Source organism: Acartia tonsa, chromosome 11, assembly GCF_053477335.1.
Source record: "Acartia tonsa isolate MP-2025a chromosome 11, ASM5347733v1, whole genome shotgun sequence".
NCBI classification, from domain to species: Eukaryota; Metazoa; Arthropoda; class Copepoda; order Calanoida; family Acartiidae; genus Acartia; species Acartia tonsa.
Window position 1 is genome coordinate 47,754,493 of NC_137270.1, and position 23,818 is coordinate 47,778,310.

Here is a 23,818-nt window from a genome sequence, read left to right on the forward strand (position 1 = left end):
CCATTTACATTTTATCAATTAAGTAGTAAACATTATACATTTTTATTTGAATCATTTAAAAAAAATGTGATAAAGTTTTTAATCCTATTACATAAAGTTGTAAGATTTTTTGTCTATAGCTTAATATTTCTCTAACTGATTGAGTTCTCCATTTTATGGAAGCTTCTTATAGGTCCCTGAATGGTTTTAGGCTATTTAATTATTATATGTAAGATTGGTTTTTAAGCTATTGTCCTTCTTTCCTTACTCCTTCAAATACATAGCTTCTAGATGCTAGAAGCGTAGCCACTAATATATAATACAAAGTAGAATGATGTATGTCTGTCCGTCTTTCCATCCGTCCCTTTAGATCTCGGTAACCACTGAACCGATCGGATTCTACTCTTCAGGGAATATACCTACTGGTCCTGTAGTGGTTTTTGGCTATTTTCTCAGCCTCAAGGGCATATGAGAAGCTAAATTGTGATGGAGAACTATCTCGGTCTAGTGGTTAGCGAGATCCTTTGGTACAGACAGACATAGACACTGTTTTACTTATATATTACGTTAGAAATTCACAAGAAATTTTAACTATTACTTACAGCAGCTCATAAAATCTAAAACTCCTTACTGCGTAATGGATGGACAGACTGACAATGTTATAAAAAAGGTAAAATACCATGGATCTAAAAGGATAAGGCATTGTCAGATAGATTGATGTACATCCCCAATGGTGATACTCAAAATCAACCCTTATTTAGATTGCAATTAGTGGTTAAAATGTAGTCCCCAAGGTTGTTAATCTAATGAATAAGGAAACGTAATTATAAGTCTATGGTGACTAGTGTAATAAACAGCCCAATGTCCCCTCCCTCCCTCCCTGGTAAATACTCATTGGTCTGGGGAATTCTCACAATAAATTACATTCAAAAGTGTTATTGTTACTTTGCTAAATGAGTTTTTGTTTTAATTTAGTTTTCAGATATTATATTGATATTTTTTTGCAGAATGAAACGCTTTTTAGTTTTAATATTCTTATTTATAAATAATGCTGAAAGTTATATAGTTCAATCAAGAGCTGGTAATTTTTCAACTTCAATTTATAATAGTTAACTATTGTATTGTATTATAGACAGCTTCCCACGGATAGTATAGCTGAAAACCGGTTCTAATCTAGCAAATATTTATCGGTTTCGAAGCCATATTAAAAATTTTCTTTTTTTGTTGCAAATTTGCTCTATAAGTGTTGGTGGACTTCTGTCTTTATTAGAATAATTGTTATGATCAAAGCAACACTTATTTTATTTCTTTTTAGTTCTTAGCATTAACTTTATTGCTTTTAGTTGTTATCCTTTAAATGTGTATAGAATACGTAGATATTATATATTACAGGGTGCGCCACATATCCTCGGACTTTTTCTAAATTGTAAACAAATGAACATAAAATCGTCAATTTTAAAGATTTTATTAAATTTTAAAAACTGGGAAGCAAACTAGGTATATGACTATTAGATTATTGATTAAAATCGCCGCCAGCATCAATCACCGCCTTTACCCGCCTCCTCAACCGCCGGCAGGCCCAGGTCAAAATGTACCTGTCCGAGATGGCGAAGTTCTACTTGATAGTGGCAATGAGGGAGGTCTTTGTGACATGGGCACGTCTATTGGTGCATGCTTCAAAGTAGCCCTAGGCCCAAAAGTCCATTGAATTAAGATCGGGCTGCTGGGAGGCCCCATTTCCTTAGGAATGTGAGTAACCGCAGGATCCTAATTCACCCAACTTTCAAGCTACCATTTGACACGGAGGTCTTTATTTAGACCACAGTTGAGCTAGAACGACCTTCTATACCTTTTTAGAAATGGCATGAAGATTCAAATAGGGTTGTCAGCGCAATCCATAGTCTAAAATGAGTTTTTAAGTTCGATATGGGTCTCTAAAGTCGAGAACCGAGAAATTTTCACGATTTTACACGTTTTTTGACGTTTTTGACATCTCTAAATCTGTCACGTTTCACTTTGCCGGAGTACTACAGCCAAGCCATTTTAGATAGAGAGCTCTAGTCTTTTCTAGTGTCTTACTTATGTATCTAACAGTATCCCCAGCAAGTTGCATAAATCTACCTCATCTACAGATGGGCTGAGGTCCGATTTATTGGGCCCTAGTCAATAATCCAGATTATAACTCCGGCGCAACTTGAATCTGCCTTGTTGAACATAAGCGCGGCCAGCTCGGAGTACGAGCCCATCTTCGTCCAAAGATTTTTTTGTGCTAAAAGGTCATTACCTAAGCTTTTTATAGTGGGGTCAAACGTCCTGATTGGTCAAGTAGTTTTGACGCTATGGCCGTTTAAAGAAAGTCCGAGGATATGTGGCGCACCCTGTATATACCCTGATAAAATATTTCTCCTAGCTGGCTAATATAACACTTCTCCCACCTACACTCCTTATGACTTTACTCTGACCATAGGGGAACATGGACCTCATTTATTGGTCAGTTCATTCAACCAGTAGGAGGGGAGATAATGGGATTAAAAATGGTGTTTTTTTTATTTTAGCTAGCTGCTAGTATCCTTTCATTAGAGTTCATAAAAATCATTAACCTAGGCAACGATCTGATTCAAAATAGTTGGACTCAGCTTGAAGAAAAAACTACAATTAGGTAAATATTTAATTCTTGGGAGGGTGGTGGTAACCTCCCCATAAAACAGACAGATTCAAAGACATCATGTTACTTTTATATAAGAAATAAATTTGAAACTATTACTTTATCTTTGTCAAATTAATTAAATTTTTATAAGAAAAACATTTGATAAGTAGACAATGCCTGTATGTTCGTCTGCTTATAATTTACAAATTTTTAAAGATTATTTCTCTTGCAGTAGCTGTGTAATTTCTCAATGACTTATTGGAACAATTTTTAGATAAATTAAGATTTAATAAATTCTCTAAACATTAATATACATAATCTATTTTTATCAAATAACCAATTGACAACTATTATATCTTAAATCGGGCTCAGACCATTTCTACCATCACTGGAGAAGAATCAGTTTTCTGTCTGCCTACGTTTTTTTCCTCCTTCTTCAGTTCAAGCTTGTTTCTTGACTATTATATATTCCTTGTTTGCTGTTTGGATATATTGGTTTGAAATCTGATCCCAAGCCAAGACGAGATGCCCACTAAGAAGATTCCTACCTTCTCAACAACAGTTTCACAAACCTCCCTCCCCTTCAATTTCTGTCATCACTCCTCACTCCACCCCTTCTGCTACACCTGTCCTACCCCTTTTGGCTTAAATGTTTTCCCTCTTGATGTTGTTTGTGTTCTATTATCCTTATACTAAAGTAACAGGATGTTTGTCTGTGTGTCTGTACTGAAGGATCTCACTAATTGCTGAACCGCTCAGGTTCTCCTTAACAGGGTAGCTTCTCATAGGTCCTGGGATGATTTATAACTATTTTGGGGGAGGGTACAACCACCCTCCCAAGCAAAATCACAATAAAATCATAAAAATTTAAATATTTCCGCCGCATAGTGTCGCTAGCGTAGTTGCGCTGCGTAGAGAAATGAATTTAACAGCTAATAACATAGAAAATTATTTCTCAAATAAGTTTTTTATAATAAAATAAAAACATTTAAATGCCACTAGAGGCCTCTAGGGACGTAGCCGCTAGTTACCTATGTAGTGTGTGTGATAAGGGAAATATTTCCCTTTATTCTGGTGCAGTCTTCACAATATCCAAGGGGTTAACTTTACCCAACTGCGCCAAGGAGCGGGTCACTGATAGTGAATTTTAAGAAATTTTTGGCAAGAACCTTTTCAGTCTTTAATATTATAAGATTGTCTTTTCCTCAATTTTGTAAGAGCTCAGAAAGCTAAAACTGGGAACCCTCCAACTCCATTAACCTACTCCTGCCCAAACTGCTTGCTGTCTATCAAATCAACTAAATCTAACAACTGAAACTTAAACATCAAACTAAATGAAACATCAATATTTTAATTGTGTAGTTAGTTTATTATGTTAGATAATTTTATATGTATAACTGCTAACCCTCAACCTGCTAACATGTATCTAATTTATTAATTTATTTGGTTGGTATTTTTTATAGTATATTATATATGATTTCTTTCTGTAAAATGAATAAATCATTTAAACAACAATCTTTGATTTATATTCATTGTAATAAACTGTATCTAAAAATGTCAATATGCTGAATGTATGAAATGGCTCACAGAATTTTCCCAAAATGCTTGACAGATTTTTGAAAAATTACTCATAGAATTTTAAAAGAAAACTTGGGTTTTTTTTAAAAGCGAAGCTTTTCTATTATTAGGGTCAATCCATTCATCCGTAACTCTGTAATTGTTACCAGAAAGTCCATTTAACAAATTTGTTAAGGCTTATGCATTTATATTTTGTATATTCAGTTCTGACACTCTACAAGAGGTAATGTCTTACCGTTTAAGAGCTTCGTTTTTATGGATGTTGTCATCCTTGTTTATTTTTTAATATATAATTCACTCAAATTTTAAACATAATTCAAAACATCTGTACTCTTACAGTAGTTGTGTAAGTTTTCAATTTCATATTATGGCAAATAATGAAAAATATAGGACTTAATAAATTTTCTAAAATTAATAATCTATTTTTATTAAATCACAAACTCAAAAGTATTAAAATAGAAAATTTATTTTGTAATACAAATTGTTTTGATTAGCTATCTCTAAATATTTTAAATGACTCGCAAATTTTTCCAAAAAAAGTCGCGATTTTTTCTAAAATGATTTGTGGATTTTTAATTAATAAAACTCACATATTATTTTTTCTATTTCTTCTAGGTATTTCAATGCTGATACATTTAGCCTGTCAGGATGGATTGGGGATGTTTGGGACAAACAGGAAACGATTTAGTCAAACATAAAAATGTTATATCTAAATACCTTTCCAGTATGGCTATGAAACTGATTAACATCAAATGGATTAGAACCAGTTCTCAGTCATACTGAAAATCCATTTATAGCATCAAATTGCAGATAATTTTCCTCAATAGTTAAAATTTAAAGAATAATACCAGTTTTCTTAACCTAGTAACTAGTCCAATTTTTTTTTATCTTAAAATTTTTATTTTTAATATCAACGGAAAGCTGTCTATAATAATATGTGATAAAAAACTATTACAAATTTCCAACAGCCAAATAGCTAGCTGCACATTAAACTGTTTCATTAAAACAAACTCAACAAACCCATACAAAAATTTAGAAATTGCAAGGCTATCACTTTTAATATTAGGTGATTTAAAGTCTAACAGACAACCACCACTATGATTGCATAACCTTTGTCAGGAAGTCCTAAAATGTATAATAAGATACACCTTTTAATAAATTAAGGCATTCATCTACTCCCAACTATTGATGCCATGTAACAGACTCAGAGGCAGTGGGTAAAATTTTTCAGGTCTTCAGTAAATTACAAATAAATCAGTCAAATTGTTCAGAGGTATTTGAAAATTATTCTTAATTTATTTTCTGACTTAATCCATAGGGAGAAACTTTGAATTGTACTGTCAATGAAGACCTTACTACAACTATTGCTATACCTGAAGGTAATCTTTTATAGTAGCTATGGTCATAGTAAGGGTATTCCATACGTCTTACATGTGATACTGATAATAATAACCCAGCTACTACGATTGCTATTCTTGATTGTAATCATTTTTAATAGCTTAGCTGATTGATAATTAGGGTAATCTATACGTCTTAATTATGACTGGGAGAATTGTACTATTAATAAAGACTTTACTACAACTATTTCTATACCTGAAGGTAATCATTTTTAGAAGCACAGCTACCAATCAATTTGAATTTTTTGTAGATAAAAGATGCATTATGTATGGTTATGAAAATTTCATCTTAATAACATAGATACTTTATAATAACTTTTTTATTTAACCCTTACAGATCGGGCCCCTATTCCCATCTTAATAGATTGGGGGGGGGGGGGGGCTAATTTAGCCCCCCCTCTATCTCGGCTCATGTTACAGATAGAGATGTAAAAAAAAATTTCTGGTAGTTCATGTGTATTTTGAGAAAGCAGTCAGACCGCTCCTTAGCCGCTTTTAGCGGCCAAACGCTAAATATTAAAAAAGCTGTAGAGCGGATAATTTTAAAGCTAGGATAACCAAAAATTACTTTTTCTTACCATCGCCGAAAAACCGCAAATAACAGAAAGTATTCATAAAAAAAAAATTTAGGTCTCTACCTTATTCACAAAAGTCATAATGTAGAAATTAAGATTTATTTAGAATTTTTTCTAATTTTGGTGCTACCCAACCCACTTTGACCGGACACCACGACCGACACAAACCAGATATCCTTATAAATCAACTCTTGCCAACATATAATTACTAAACATAAAAATTCAAGTCAAAGCTCTCTGTCTTACCTACAAAAAAAAGACATTAAAAGACTAGAGGGGGGGGGGGGCTGATTTATCCCCCCCCCCTGATCTGTGAGGGTTAAGTGTTTTAGAAACTGTATATAATAATATCATTAGAGAGCGATATTGTATTGTTAGGATTACGAAATGGTTATCCAGTAAAGGTGTTCACCCATGGGTTTACTAGCTCAGTAGTTGCTAGATGGGCCTTGGTTTTTATTGAAGCTTGGAAACAGGTACAAGAATTTACAGATCAAAGAAAGAAAACATCGTTTCGTTGTATTTTTACCTTAGCTTTTTATGGATTTTTGGTATAGTTAGGTTAGGGTATTGTTTATGCTTGCCCTGCTGGGTTAGGAAATTCGCCCTGCAGGGATGGAGCACCCCTGCAGGAACTAGATAGGAAAAAGCTACTGTGAAAATACAATGAATAAAACCAGATACTTCGTTTTCTTTCCATAATCTGAATTTAATAGCAAACTTACTATATTTTACTTTGTCTGTCTGTAAGTCTTTTAGTCCATTCGTTTGTAATGCTAGTGGGGAAATTTGATTTGAACTTCTACTATTGAAGATAGACAGATGAACTTTTTGGCTATTTTTTCCTGTACCATTGAGCCAGGTATGAGGTATAGCCAACAAGTGAAATGAATATTAAATAATATTTGGTGGAGGGGTTGGGGGCAAATGGAGAGGTTGAAATTTTAAATGTTGCCCCCGAATGACTGATGAAAACCGCATACAGGTTTTGTGATTTTTTTTAACTACAGAAAAATTCGGGAAGCTGAATACATCAATAAATTTGACACACTAAGAAATGGATTAAATAAAAAATTGTAATTTTACTTGTTTTTTTATTTAAATATAAATTTACATTTGTTGCTTTGTTGTTAATCATTACTAAAAAATCTTTTAATACTTTATTGTTTAATTTATGACATTTTATCATACACTTTCATGTAAAATTAAAATCTTTTCAACACATTCACGTAATTCTGTTTTGCTAATTGCAATATTTTTAAAAAAAACAAAAGTTATACAGTACAAAACTTTCATTCTTTTGAACTTTGATTCTTTTAAACCCCCATCCCTTCTACCCCTTCCCTTTACACCAAAACCAGCGGTTAAATTGCTCAGTTTCAAACAAACCTTTGTACAGTAAAGAATAATAGAAGGGATAACCATATTCATCATAATACATTTAACTTTTTCTTTGTATTTTCGAGCACTTTTTCATTATTTTGTTGTTTCTTTACTTTAAAATAACCTAATTTTTTTCAAAATATATATCTGATTTTGCTATAAACATATGAAATATGGTTAATTTTGTGCAGGTTGACAAGGATTAGATGTGATTTAATCGAAATATATTCCTACAAATTGAGCTGTGTGTTTTTCCTTGGATAGTCTTTTTTCAACATCGCTGCCGTGTATTATTCCATAAATTGATTTTGTTATTGGTAATGAGCTGCCATTGAGAAATAGCATCCCTATTTAATTTTGTTTCGGTACAACAGCTTTTGCCTGGCCGTGTACGAGATCTTTTAGTACAAACGTACTAAACCTGCTACTTCCCACATGATTCAAAACCATTGTAGTTACTAATACAATTTATTGTATGAAACGGTCACGCTGAAATAAAAAATAACAAAATTAATAATCAAATATTAAAATGTTAAATACTTCATAAAAGAAAATAAATCTTGTAAAAGAAAATAAATCTTTTTTCATTTGGACAAAATCGTCTTTTTCTAAAAGGTTTCGTGATTTCGAATTTATATTTCAAAATATATAAAAAAGTTAGGATTCTTTTTGCTTAAAATTAAATCAAAACTTAATGCGAGTTTATAATTCATAGATAAAATCATCATAGACTACTATAAAAATATTCTGGTACAAAAATAAATCAATTACTTGGTCTAATTTTAATGAAAATAAAGAAATTAATTTGCCTTCTTTAAGATATCATTCTATTCTATTTAAAATGCTTAACCCTTAACGGTCGGGGGGGGGGCGTTGAACGCCCCCCCATCCGGTTTTTTCTATCTCATTTTCTGTGTGTGAAAGATAAAGAGCCCAAACTGCTTGACTTTTTAAGTATGGGTATGACTCATAACTGAGAGTTGGAATTTTTCAAATATCTCCATCCTGGCAGGCACAGGATGCCAGCAAACCTGGCAGGGTCGTCCAGGTAAAGAGCAAAAATATTTTTTTTGACTAAAACAAAGCATTTTATCATACTAAAATACAAAAAAAATCCTCTAGTAGTACATCCTTATATAAAATACAGGTGTTAAAGTCATTTTCAGGTTCCAGGTATGATCCTGCAGGTCCTGATCCTCCAGGTCTCCAGAAATCTTTAAAAGGCTCCTGTGGCCCCATTTTTTGACTTAGTGACTTCAAATTTTAAACTTAAGCTTTTCTTACATGTCTACATGACGTATTAAAATTTCATGAAGATCCGCCGCCGTTTTCCCGCCGACCGCCGACTGCGGCGGCTGGCAGCTGCCAAGTACAGCTGAGGCCCCTGAAATTTATATTTTGATATTTCTAATGTAAAATTTACATAAAGATAAACATTTTCTGGAAAAAAAATTTTCTTCTAGCTTCAAAAATAAGAAAATTACAGCCGTTTGAAATTTTTAAGTAAAAAAAGACCTAAAAACAAAGGTTGTTAAATAAAAGGGTGAAGAAAGCAAAAATTGACTTAGACTTGTAAAAGGTCGGAAATTCATTATCAAACAGGGGACTTGCACCAAAAAATTTAGCCCTCTAGCTCTAATAGGAACTGAGATAATAAGGGGGGGCGTTGAACGCCCCCCCCCCCCCCCGACTGATTAAGGTGCGGCAAGGGGCCCGACTGTAAGGGGTTAAAAGAAATAAATATTTACCGAGTCTTTTGGTCATGTTAAACCGGGAAGCACTCAAGGTATTTTCAGCACGGATAACACCACATTTCATTGTGAAACATAGTTTTTCATACACAGAAACTCCGCACTGTCCAACGGAAAAAATAAGATGGCCACATGGGCTTTGTTTTAGGCTTGGTATGCGCATTTATTGTTTGAAATGCCGCACACACTTATGAACTTTTGAATTTAACCGCTCTCTATACTACCAATAATGATAAGGAAAGAAAGAAAGGATAAAGGTTCGAATTCACAAACGAAACATACTATTATACTTCCAATACAAATTTACTTGGTCCGTCAGTCTGTATGTTAATCATCATAAGGTTAATTATATGTTTATTTAAAATTGATTAGTTAATTATTATGTACATAGATTTTGTGATTTTGTAGCACAAATTCTCTTTTTGTGTCCTAATATCTTCAAGGTTTTGTTATTTGAAAAATCCGATACTATAAAATTGAATATAACCAATTTACATAAGTGTCTTTTCCGGATGAATATTGAACATACACAAAAAAACATAATTGCGGAGGAGCTTTGCTACTTTTAAAAATTCATTCTAGGCTTATGATGGAAAGGTGAATGGTATAATGTTTGATTGGTCCCCCCTGGCCTTTCCTTTGCAGGCTAACTCTCTTGACAGCTATGCATATGATGCAGGTTAGCTATGATCACCACAGCTGCTTTAACTAACTCTCTTGATAGCTATGCATATGATGCAGGTTAGCTATGATCACCACAGCTGCTTTAACTAACTCTCTTGACAGCTATGCATATGATGCAGGTTAGCTATGATCACCACAGCTGCTTTAACTAACTCTCTTGATAGCTATGCATACGATGCAGGTTAGCTATGATCACCACAGCTGCTTTAACTAACTCTCTTGACAGCTATGCATATGATGCAGGTTAGCTATGATCACCACAGCTGCTTTAACTAACTCTCTTGACAGCTATGCATATGATGCAGGTTAGCTATGATCACCACAGCAACTAACTCTCTTGACAGCTATGCATATGATGCAGGTTAGCTATGATCACCACAGCTACTAATTCTCTTGACAGCTATGCATATGATGCAGGTTAGCTATGATCACCACAGCTACTAATTCTCTTGACAGCTATGCATATGATGCAGGTTAGCTATGATCACCACAGCAACTAACTCTCTTGACAGCTATGCATATGATGCAGGTTAGCTATGATCACCACAGCTACTAATTCTCTTGACAGCTATGCATATGATGCAGGTTAGCTATGATCACCAAAGCTACTTCAACAAACTACTGGCTGCGCTCCTAGCATTTAGGAGCTCTAAATTCAAAGGAGTGGGGAAAATAACATAAACCAAACTTAGAAATAAATAACCTATAACCATCCAGGGACCTAAAGAAGCTTCCATAAACATTCTATATCTCCGAAAAGGTGTTTATACTACAATACAAGAAAAGACTATTATCTTTTCAGCTGCCAGAAATGCTCTGGATGCTGGGAACTATCTGGGAAGATGTCTAGCTGCATTAAAGAATGAGATTCCAGGTATTTATGGAATAAACAAGGATAACAAAGTCCATAAGAAGCGCAGTAATGACACTGTGAATACAATATGTGTCATTGTACAAAAGTAACAGGATGTCTGTAAGTTTGTATGATACCGCTTACTGCTGAATCGATTATTTTCTTCTTTTCAATATTGCTTATTGTAGGTCCTTGAAAGACTTATAACGTTTTTTGGGAAGTGTACCACCACAAAGGGAAATAAACCATAGAAAAAAAATAACTCACAAGTGCCCCCTAGAGGTTACTAGTAGTAAAAGCTAGTACTCATTTACAGGTTTTGTTTTAAAATCTTTATAATAAGAAACAAAAAGTAACAAGTCATAGTTATTACATTTTATCAAGAGCCCTGTAAATTACAATTTAAAAATCATAGAACAATTTGTTTAATATCAGGGATCCTAAAAGATAAGACAGTTCAATTTACAATTCAATATTCCCTCCCTCCTTGGATAAATATGCTAGCTTAAAAAATGTGGTTATGATTATATTAGAGTAAAACACTAGAGAGAGAAAGGGTTAAAAAACTTTATCTCCCAATCGCAACCGCCTTGTGCAACCTTTCAATTGGGTCATTGGAAATCAATCAATAATGTCGCTTATATTAACACAGCCAAGTAGCAGAAAAAAATTTAGAAGCAGACTAAAGAGGTCTTTGAAAAGGGAAAGGAGGTAGTTGTCTGTATATACATCTATACTATAGATCTGTTATGATTATAGGTTTATAATATAAGGTTTTGATCTATTAGTAAATTTAGTTTATGACTAAAATATAAAACCAATTCTAACTATATTTCAGACAGACGTACATCTAAATATTTGTAGAAGAGATTGACTTTATGATTTAAATCTGAATACTAGGAATAATATTCTGTTTATATTTTATTTATTTATGTAGAAAATAAACAAGAACTGATTTTATTGAAGCCATAATTGCAAAAAATTACTATCTTGTTTATGAGTAGCCATAATTTAATGATTTGCAATATATATATTTTAAAAGCAAAGACAATTGGATAATCAAAAATTAAAAATCATTAGATCTGATACATAGATTATTAGATCAAATGATGTATACAATGTAGGCACTTAATATAAATCATTATTTTTTTAGATGCTGAAATTCACTTGTTGGGTCACAGTCTTGGAAGCCACCTGATGGGAAAGGCAGGACGGTCATTCAAGGAGAGCTCTGGTCTGGCTATTGATAGGATCACTGGCCTGGATCCTGCAGGTTATTACTTTTTTCCTGTAGCTAAGGATCTTGCAAGCAGCTAACCGATATGGTCCTCCTTCACAGTGAAGATTATTATAGGTCCTTGACTGATTTAATAGTTTTATATAATGTCTGTTTATGGTTTTAGGAAATTTTTCTGCCATTCCATATCCCTTCCAATACAGATGCTGGTAGTGCAGACGCTAATATTTAGATAAATTGATGGGCCAGGGGTTCTTTTGTCTAACTCAAAAGGGGGTCTAAACTTACAGGGCCTAAATATGACTTGCCTTAACCTTGTGGGGCAAACAACTACTAAATATAACCTAACCAAACCTAGACTAAGGTGTAACAACAAAATCCCACTCAAAAAAATGTTCTAGGGCATATTAGGAAAACTAAATTTATTTTTTAAAGGACCCAGATTTGTCGATGGACCTATACTGCCAGCAATCCCAGTATTGTATGCAAACCAGTTATCCATTGAGTCAGCTGATTTTGTTGATGTTATCCACAGCAATGGTGGCTTCAAACCTGCCGGCATGTGGATTGAACAAAGGTAAGATTGATATTATGAGGGAGGAGACAATGGACTGTAAATTACACTAGTTCCCAATGTTGAATAACCATTTTATCTTATTGGTTAGCGCAAAAAACTTTGGGTACTTTTATCAATATATTAGCATTCCCTCTTTTACACCATAAAGTTTAATCTACAGAAGGGGAAATTTAATTTATCAAACGGGTCATCCATTGTCTTTTCCTTATATTTTCAAAAGCAGTGCTTTTCTGAAATTTAAAATGTCTAAACATGTGTGAATTCATTCATTTATCCGGAGGAAGTCAAAACAAAATAGAATTTAAAAAAAGCCTTAACCTATTACACAAGGAATATAAAATTAAATTAAAATATAAAAGAATCAGAACAGCTATTTTTGAAATCTTCAGCTTTAACCAAAACAATTCTTACAATTTCATATTATAATTTATTTATAGGCTTGGAGATATACACCAACTTGGCCATTTAGATTTTTACCCAGCTGGGGGCTCTCTACAGCCTGGCTGCCAATTTGGAGGTACATTATTATTGAAGCCTTTCATCAACAGGTCTTATCTTAATGTATTGCTTAACCAAATCTTGCTTTTGAACAGCACAGTTATGTGGCGAAAATCCTACCAACAACCAACTCTTTGATTGCACTTTCCTCTTACATGGTAATTAAATTAGTTGTCTGTTTTAGGCTAAGGCATTCCTACTATGTTTTATGCCACTGCCAACCTTACCTAATAGCTACTTAGTTTTTTTTCTGGCAATATATATAAGCAAAAATGGGATTTGTTTACAAGGCTGCTATTAAAGATAAATGTTTAAAGATTATCCTTACAATTAACATTTTCTAAATAACTCATTTTGTCAATTAAAACAATAAAGTAAAAATTTGAGGCTGAATGCTAGCTGCTATGCCCCGGAGACCTCTAGGGGTACTTGAAGAAAAGGAGTATAATCCCCAAAACCCTTTTTTATATTAGATTTCTTTGGGAGGTTGTTATTTTTCTTGGGAAAGTGGTGGTACCCCCCCCCCCTAATAGTTAGTAACCTTTCCGAGTTCTATGAGAAGCTATCCTGTTAGGGAGAACCCTAACAGTTCAGCGGTTAGCGAGATCCTTAAGTACAAACAGACAAATAAACAGACAAACATCCTGTTGTTTTAATATAAGGATACCTCGTTAACTTTTAATGTTATATTATTTAGGAAAGGACCCGTTGAGTGCCCTTGGAGTTGTTTGTGACCATAGTCGAGCTATCTACTACTATCAATATTCTATAACAAATCCTCATCTTTTCCCTAGGAATCAGTTTCATGTATTAAAAAGTCCACAAAGTTTTAAATTAACTTCTTTTATTCGTTGGCTTAACAACTTTGGGAATTTTTACTGAATCTTAATTGGTTTGTTTATTAAGTTGACTGTTCAAATGTTTCAACCACTAATTATAATGTACAGAAGGGTTAATCATAATTTGGAATGTACATCAATTTATCGGCCATTGTCTTATTTCATTAGATAGTGCAATGATAGCTACAGAGATCTTTGAGGAAGAAATTTATGATTGTTAGAATCCATTTTCTATCAATTTACTTTGAGTTGCATTGATAAAAAACAGGGATCTAAAGGGATAATACAATGATGTTCATCCCCAATGTTGATACTTAAAATTACCCCCCATGAAGGAAACAGATAGAGGTTGAAATTTTTAAACACTCAACTTAAGAAACAAACCAATCAAAATTTATTAAAAGTCTCTAAAGTTGTAAAGCCAACGAATAAGAAAACAATATTATATAACTTTTATGACGATTATAATAAACAGCCTAATATCCCCTTCCTCCGTGATAAAGACCGTATCCGGAAAAAAGATCTTGACCATCTAAAAGATACCCCTGCCATTAAAAGTTGCAAAACAAGCATAATTTTGTCCATAAGAATTACAGCAAAAACAATAAAAAAATCTGTAATACAATAGTTAAAAATATTCAAGTAAAACAGATGAATTACTTATTTTAGAGATACTGCTTTCATAGTTGTAGAGTCTAGAATATGTAGATACTGTTAGATCTAAACTTGTTAGATACTATAGATTTTACTATCTAGACTACTAATATGTCTAGATACTGTAGTATCAATTTAACATAGATACTGTATAGTCTAGACTTCTTAGATACTGTAGATTCTAGACTGTGTACTGAAAAATTACTGCTTAAATACTATATATAGTCTAGACTCATAGATACTGTTAGATCTAGACTCCTTAATTAATGTCTAGATTTTTAGATACTGTATAGTCTAAACTGTGTAGATACTGTAGAATCTAGACTTTGTAAATACTGATAAATTTGAGTCAAAACTGCTATTTGTGTAGAGATTAGATAATTTTCAACTAAAAACTGATTGAACTAATAGTTATAGAGTAGATAAGCTAGTGAAAAGGCATCTTTGTTTTTTCCTTGTGCATCCAAAAATGTATCAGTGTGGCATATAAGTGTATTTCTATTTACTAAAGAAGCAGTTTAAACTTAAATTATCATGCTGTAAATTTTTTTTAATAATTTACTTTGTCATAATGTACTTTATTTATTAAAATTTAAAATTTAAATTAAGCTCCTAAGCAGGGAGGAAGAGGACATTAAGCTGTTTATTACTCTAGTCCCCAATGTCTTATGATAACATTTTCTTATTCGTTGTGGTAACAACTATTGGGACTTCAATTAAATTTTGATTGGTGGGTTCTTTAAGTTAATTGTCCAAACGTTTCAACCACTAATTATAATCTACAGAAGTGGTAATTTATCATCATTGGAGATTTACTTTAATTTATCGTCCATTGTCAATGTAATATCCCTTTAGATCCCTGTCTGCTATGTCATTCACAATACATCAATAGGACGAATATATTATCCCTCAAACAGGAAAAAAAACAAAACATGCACAATATTGTATCCTTCTGTAGATTGACATTAGTGGTTGAAACGTTTGAACACTCATTTTAATGAATCAACCAATCAAAATTCACTAAAGTCCCCAATGATGCAAAGGCAACGAATAAGAAAACATTATTTTAAAACTTTGTGACTAGCATAAAAAACAGAACATTGTCCCCTCTCTCTACCTCTCACATTAATCTACTGATATACCCCACTCTGAATTGCGAAACTGAATGTTTGATTGGTCAGTTTTGAGTGCTCAGATGCCGCGGCTTGCAATAAAAAAGAAACAAATTCTATCCAAGTTTCTAACTATATGGGAGAAGGGGCTAAGGTAAGATATTAAAATGGATATAGAATATGTGGATATATTGACAGAGGAAAATTTTTCGTTAATTTAGGTTGCTAATATGGAACTCATTTATTAGTCAGTGCGTTCATCCAGTAGGAGGGGAGGGGATAGGGTAAGAAGGTGAGGATTGTTATTTTAACCAGCTACAATGTCACATAATTGTTAGAAATACATGATAATCTGGTATAAGATTTATATAAAAATAAATCCATCAGTAACAATATAATAAAACATCTACTTTTATATGAAATTTTTATGAAAATGTCTTTGCTACAAACAGATAAGAATATATGGTAAATTTTTGGTTTAAGGACTATCAAATTGCAGTGCTTTTTTTATTGGATGTTAATCTCATTTTTATTAAGGGGGGTGTTCACTATCTTTTGCAACCCCCTATCACCCTTCATTGGATAAAATATTCTTATTTTTTACAGGATTATTGGACTGCTGGCACAAGAAAGATGTACTACACTGAGATCAGACACACAAACTGGAATGACTTTGAACATAATTAAACATTGTGTAACACCTAACAAAATCATAAAAGTTTTGAAAAATAAATTTTTGTTTATTAGAAGTATTTAAGAAAAACAAGGATGACAACATTCATAAAAGCGAAGCTCTGAAAAGGATAAACAAACATTTAATCTTAAAAATGTCAGATGAGTTACAAAATATTCATGTATTAGTTTGACAAAATTGTGTGTAAATTTTGTTGTGAAACTGTTTAATACAGTATACTATTTAAAGGGCATACTATCATTCATTAGACTTTATTAAAGAGATACTTAAAATAATTAGAATAATAAATCATTTTAAATATATCGCTAAAAAAAAAAAAAATTTAATGTTAATTTAAGTTAATTTAAATGAACGTGTAAAGATTATAAAATTGCCACGTTTTCTAAAGCATACCTAACTTTTTTAGAAATCATCAAACAAGTTTAAAATCAATATGACAATTTTAACATGTGTAAATTAACGAGCTAACCGTTACAGACGGACGGACCTACGGACAGACCGACCCTAATTAAAGAAAAGCTCTTCAAACTAAGTATCTGAGAAGTATCTTTTTAGGGTAAATTTAGTCTCAATCCTTAGAATTAAAGCATTAGATCAACATGGAAGATTTAATGAATTTTATATATGTACAAAATTTCACTCTATGTGAAGATAAAGTAAAAATAATAAGATGATCAAAAAGCATTGAAAGGACCATAAAGAAGAAAATATATAAGAAAACAAGGCCCAATATGTCCATAAGTAGCGATGCAACAAAAAACCAAGGAAATTAAAGGAAATTAAGGTCTCATGTCATTTGGTTTCACAGGTGTATAAGGCTCTTTATAGTGCCTATAAAAAAATTAAGACATACAATACAAATGACCATTTATAGGCCAATACTTAGACTAAATTTCCTATGGCAAGCCAGTATACATTTTAATTGACCAATGGTAGGCCAGTATAAATTTGTAATGGACCAATTACAGGCCAATATACATTTTTATTTACCAATGGTAGGCCAGTATGGCGTCATTTTTATACAGCCATATAAAGTAGATATGATTCTTTTAAAAAAGGCAGATCTTACAGCCAGCTGAAAAACTTAACTATGTCAACGGGGTAAAAAAAGTCAGGGATCTAAAGGGATAAGTCAATGGAAGATAAATTGATGTACATCCCAAACAGTGGCGTGCGAACCGAAGGGGGCGTTTGGGGCAATCGCCCCCCCCTAGCGACCAAAACGCCCCCCCCTGCCCCCCCCTAGCCATCGCCCCCCCTGCCCCCCCCTAAATGTTGAAAAATGCCCCATTTTGCCCCCCCCTGGTCAACAAAAATGCCCCTTTTTGCCCCCTACCCTACAAAAAGCAAAACTATCCCAGTTTCCAAACAAAGATCAAGAAATACTCCAAAAAAAAATTTGGCGCTTCGCGCCAAACATACAGTTACTATTCATTTAACCTTAACAAATTTTTTAATTAGTGTACAAATTAGGTTATAATCTTTTTTCACTGAACATAACAGACCAGGTAATAAGAAGTATTTTATTTTGTATAATGTAAACTTTTTACCAAAGAAATTTTGTACATCCCTAATGATGATACACAAAATTACCCCTTATATAGATTACAATTAGTGGATGAAATGTATGGAAACTCGACTTAATTAACCAACCAATCAAAATTCCATAAAAAAAAAAATGTTTTTTTGTAAGGGTATGTACACAAGTCCCCAAAGTTGTTGAGCCAACGAATAAGAAAATTTTATATGAAATATTGGGGACTAGTGTAATAAATAGCCCAAAAACCCCTCCCTCCCTGCATATTTGAAGAAAAAAATTTGCGCTTTGCGCCCTTCCAAATGGTTTCTGCTTTTTATCATATTGTATATTTTGTTTTTATTTCTATAAAAACATGTGTAAACAACAAATATTTAATCAAAAAGTTATTTTATATAAAAAAGAAATAGCATTGATATTTATCTAAGCCTTTTTCTCAACACTGTATGTCTGTCTGTATAACTATATATATGATGTCATATTATTTTCAGGATAAGTTTATCATTTTTTTTGTGTACATACCCTTACAAAAAACATGTTTTTTTTTATGTAAATTTTGAATTTTCATTAAAAACCCTTAAAACTAACTACACTCTATATTCCTAACTTGATAAAATACGCCACTCTTGTTGTCTTTAATTGATTTTAGTTCAAAGGGGGAGTAAATACTTTTAGGTGCGCTTCACACACCGCCCTTATAAATCCTTGGAAACACCACTTAATAAAAAAAATTTACAGAGTTTTAAAGTGCCATTTAAAGAGGGTAGGATATGTTGATATAACTTTTTAGCTTCTCTATAATCCACTATGGCTGTCAGTACGTAATGCTAAAGGGGAAATGTGATTTTTTCAACTGCAATTAAAGATAGAAGGCTAAAACTTAATGTTAACATTCTCATCATTATGGAGTATAATTAACTATTAAAAATTCATGGAGGTCGGATGTTTTTTGTGCTTTGCTACTTAAAGATGTTGTCATCCTTGTTGTCATACAATAAAGAAATATTTAAAATCAGTTTTACATATTAGGTTAATTTTTGGTAAATTATTTCCAAAATGAGTGTTTTTATCTCCACCCCCCCAAAATTTTTTTTTATGGGGTTTTTCATCCTTCCTGCTGAGATTTTATAACATCCCCTTCCACCCATAAAAAATGTATTGTGGTGGGGGGGGGGGAGGTTAAATTATCTTCTGTATTTTTTTTTCGAAGATGCTCTCTAGCTCCCTTCCCTTCGGTCATTGCAGGGTGGGGAGAAGGGATGGGGGAGAAGAGATGGTGGGGGGAAGAGATGGGGGATATAAATGGGAAATAGGGATGGGGGAAGGGATGGGGAAGAAGGGATAAGGACTAGAAGGCCCATAATCAAATAATCCCACCCCTGAAAACGCCCTTATTTAAAATTAGTATATATATAATCAAAATGCCCCCCCCTAAAGCAAAGTGCCCCCCCGGGGCACTTTGATTTAGGGGGGGGCAAAATTTTACAAAATCTTCAAAATGCCCCCCCCTAGACAAAGTGCTTCGCACGCCACTGATCCCAAATGAGGATTCATTCGACTACTGAAGATTACAATCAGTGGTTGAAACGTTAGGACAGTTAACATAATAAACCAACCAAGTAAAATTTAACAAAAGTCCCCAAAGTTGGTTTATATTCCCAATGATGATACACAAAGTTACCTCTTTTGTAAATCACAATTAGTGGTCGAAATGTTTAAAAACTCAACTTAATGAATCAACCAATCACAATTCAATAAAAGTCCTTAAAGTTGTTATGCAAACGAGTAAGTATTATTATAAAACTTTGAGGACTAGTGTAACAAACAGCAAAAAAGTCCCATCCCTCCCAGAAAGACAAATTTATAACTATTACTAATTGAGATAATGGACAACTCCATAATAAAGAGTAGCAATGCTATTTATAAAAGGGCAGCTCTGGTAGCCAGCTGAGAAAGTAATTTGTTGGTTGCTCTCACTAATGCATGAAAATGGTGCCTGAATGCATGGACTAGGCTGATATCAAAACATTCAAACTAATTCATGTAATTCTCTATAACAGTGAAGTAGGCCCTAGATATTCTTTTTTAAGGGGAGGGGAAAAATATTTTGGCCCTTTGTTATCTTATGATTATCCTTATATAAAAGTAACAGGATCTCTGTGTGTCTCTTCCAAAGGATTTCACTAAATGTGAAATGACACACTTCTCATTTACATTGTAGGTCCTCATGGGTCCGCTATTAAAAAAATGTTTCCCCTAAAATAAAAGAAATTATAGGTAGGTCAATTTAAACCTCCAACGACCAAGGTTCCCTTAAATGTGTCCAGAGGTGTAGCTGCTAGTAAGATATATAAAATAAACAACTATTCTTAGAAAAAAATATGCAAGATTGAATTTGAAAGAGAAGTAATTTCTTTATGTAATATAAGAACATTATCGTTCTGCTAATTAAGAGGCATTCCAGATACTGTAAGGTAAAGCTGTAAAAGGCTAATCAGATGTTAAATTTTTTTTAATCATGATTTAAATGTGTGGTATTATTAGTTACATTCAATGTATCTAACTTTATGTAAACCAAATAACCACTGGAAGCCTAAATGTCCACATGCAATGAAACTTTGTGATTCCCCAGGGTAAATCCTTTCCTATTGTATTCTTTAACAACAAGTTTCTCAGCAGTAGTTTATACAAACCAGCCAAATATCAGAAAGATAATTTGGGTTTAGAGCCCAGTTCACATTTTCACTTTTAGCTGGAGATTAATCAAATTTTTGATGCTTTTCATCAAAATTCCTATTAAGCACTGAATCTTTACTTCTTGTTGGACAAATATTGAAATTAAGGGGAGTGGTAGTTTTCTCCTATGCCTAAACCCTGTATTGCTACTCAGTACCCAAATTAACTCACTTAACCTGACTGAAAGTAATAAACAAACAAATAAAAAAAAAACCCTCTCCTCTCATTATTTTTCAGGATTTTCAGAATAGGTACCTGGCAAAGCACATTGTGAGAATCAAGTCAACCATAAAAAAGGGAAAATATAAACTCTGAAAAAATCAACATAAAATTTCCATAAGTCAATTTATGTCTTTCAAAAACTCCATATTGTTTTATATTTGATTGTACAATTATTGTCTTATCCTTTAATGTCTATTTTAAAGAACATGCTAGAATTTCATTTTAATGTCTTTGGTATGATACATAATTAGTGAACTTTTTTTACTCTGCTGGTTGGAACTGTCAATCAATCCTTGGCTTGCATACCTTAACATTGTTTTGCTTATAAGAGGTAGAACATATCACCATAATCAATAAGGACCTAAAGGCAAAGGTCATGAAGTTAAAGAGTTTTTAGTCAAGTGTTGCATGCTAAATAACTTTTTTTATGCTATTTTTATATTTATCTGCACTATATGAACATTTTTCTCTATTTTCTTTCCAACTCTTCCACCCATCCTTTTCCATGGTATATTAAACAACAATTTACTCAATACAATTTTTTACAATTATTTTACACACTACATATATGAATTTTTGGATCATGGAAAGAAAACAAAGTAGCAGGTTTCATCATATTTTCATGGTAGCTTGACTCCTGTTTATAGATCCTGCGTAGGGCTCTAACCCTGCAGGTCAATCATTAACTCGCTTTTTCTTTCTCTTTCCTTGATCCGATTTATCTTGTGGTGAAAAAAGTTTTATACCTACAACATAAATTATCATTTTACTCAAAAATCTTAAAATATTAATGTTATCACTCAAAATACTTTTTTTTTCAATAATTCTGTAAACTTGTTGTAAAAAGTAAAATGGTGATTTGTAAATTTTGATAATTTGTAAATGTTATAGTTTTGAAGATGTTTAAGATTCCTTTTCATGTATATCTAATATCCTATAAGTTTGATACTATAATATTTGTAAGACTCTTAGGCAGGTTCTAGAACCATTCTAGCAACTTATGAGTAAACTCAGTGAATCCCATGACTGTGGCAGAACTCTTGCAATGACCTCACTGCTAATTAAATTATGTATAATTTCTAATTATTAACCCTTATCTCAGTTCCTATTAGAGCTAGAGGGTTAAAAATTTTTGTGCAAGTTCTCTGTATGTCAGGCCCCTTGCCGCACCCTAATTGTGCATGTGCATGTCCCCTGTTTGGTAATGAATTTCTGACCTCAAGTAAGTCTAAGTCAATTTTTGCTTCCTTCACCCTTTTATTGAACAACCTTTGTTTTTAGGTCCTTTTTTACTTAAAAATTTGCTGTAATTTTTAAAGCTAGAAGAAATTTTTTTGCAGAAAATGTTTATCTTTATGTAAATTTTACATTAAAAATATCAAAATATAAATTTCAGCTGCCGCCGCAGTCGGCGGTCAGCATGAAAACGGCGGAGGATCTTTATGAAATTTTAATACATTATGTAAACATGCTAGAAAGTTTAAAATTTGACGTCTCTAAGTAAAAAATTGCGGCCACAGGAGCCTTTTACAGATTTCTGGAGACCAGGAGGATCAGGACATGCAGGATCATACCTGGAACCTGAAATTTACTTGAACATTTCTATTTTATATGAGGATGTACTACTAGAGCATATTTTAGTATTTTGGTAAGATACAATGATTTGTTTAAATCAAAAAATATTTTTGCTCTTTACCTGGATGACCCTGCCAGGTTTGCTGGGTCAAAACTCCCTGAAAAAAATACATCCACTTCGCATTCTTTAAATGTTAAGTGTACAGATAACTTCAAAGACACAGGTCTGCCAATGATTATGAAACCATAAAGGCAGCAAAAAATCTCTAAAACCCACCTCTTGACTTTACTTGAATGCTGAACGCAGTACAGTTACACTAAACATCAATTTCATAGGTCCACCAATAGTTGTTTCTGCAGTAACTATGAAAAAATCTGTACTTAAATGTTGAGAGCAGTATAAATTCTCTAAACATCTAACTCACATAACCACCTGTAGTGACTTCAGTAAAGTTATGAAAAAATCTCTGAAACTAGCCTCTTGACTTTACTTTAATATTGAAAGCAGTACAGTTACACTGAACATCAAAAATCATTGGTCTGACTGTGGTGATTACAGCAGCATTTATAAAAAATCTCTGAAACCTGACTCTTGACTTTACTTGGATGTTGAGAGCAGTACAGTTACACTAACCATCAAATTTAAAGGTCCACCTATAGTTGCTACAGCAGTAACTCTGAAAAAATCCATGAAACCAGCATCTTGACTTTACTTGAATGTTGATAGCAGTGGAATTTAACTATACATCAAACTCACATTTTTGCCTGCAGTTTCTACAGTAGCAACTCTGAAACCAGCTTATGACTTTACTTGATTGTTGAGAGCATTACAGGTCCACCTATAGTTGCTACAACAGCCAATATGAAAAAATCTGTGAAACTAGCCTCTTGACTTTACTTGAATGTTGAGAGCAGCACAATTACACTAAAAATCAAATGCACAGGTCCACCTATAATGACTACAGCAGTAACAATGAAAATATCTCTGAAACCCGCTTCTTGACTCTACTTGAATGTTGCAATCAGTGCACTTACACTGAACATTAAGTTCATCAGTCCACCTGTGGTTGCTACAGCAGTAACTATAAAAAACTCTCTGAAACCCGCTTCTTGACTTTACTTGAATGTTGAGAGCAGTACAGTTACACTGAACCCTAAATCTGATGAACTGAATTTTAGTTTCCGAAAGTGTACCTAGCGTCCGCGTCCTATCTCAAAATTTACTACTAGCTAAAATAGCTTCAAACCTTCAGAAAAAAATCAAAATTTGAAAAATTAAAATTTTGAATG

General features: G+C 33.0%; 1 protein-coding gene across 1 annotated transcript; it reads left to right on the forward strand.

Moving 5' to 3' along the window:
- The first annotated feature begins 965 nt into the window (after positions 1-965).
- On the forward strand, positions 966-16,497 carry LOC145332101 (phospholipase A1 VesT1.02-like). The gene is made up of 13 exons (XM_080177029.1): positions 966-1,060; positions 2,584-2,638; positions 4,820-4,878; positions 5,521-5,583; positions 6,555-6,652; positions 9,893-9,989; positions 10,797-10,868; positions 12,001-12,120; positions 12,520-12,661; positions 13,099-13,178; positions 13,857-13,951; positions 15,832-15,918; positions 16,371-16,497. Exons 1-13 carry the CDS (start codon positions 988-990, stop codon positions 16,449-16,451), a joined length of 1,122 nt encoding a protein of 373 aa, XP_080033155.1. The 5' UTR covers positions 966-987; the 3' UTR covers positions 16,452-16,497.
- The last annotated feature ends 7,321 nt before the right edge of the window (positions 16,498-23,818 follow it).

Bases quoted from the DNA above. Each gene is read 5' to 3' on its own strand.
- LOC145332101 (XM_080177029.1), top strand. From the start codon at position 988: ATGAAACGCTTTTTAGTTTTAATATTCTTATTTATAAATAATGCTGAA. The intron at 1,061-2,583 runs GTAATTTTTCAA...TCATTAACCTAG, and splicing joins TATAGTTCAATCAAGAGCTG to GCAACGATCTGATTCAAAAT. The intron at 13,952-15,831 runs AGGAATCAGTTT...GTTTGATTGGTC, and splicing joins CAAATCCTCATCTTTTCCCT to AGTTTTGAGTGCTCAGATGC.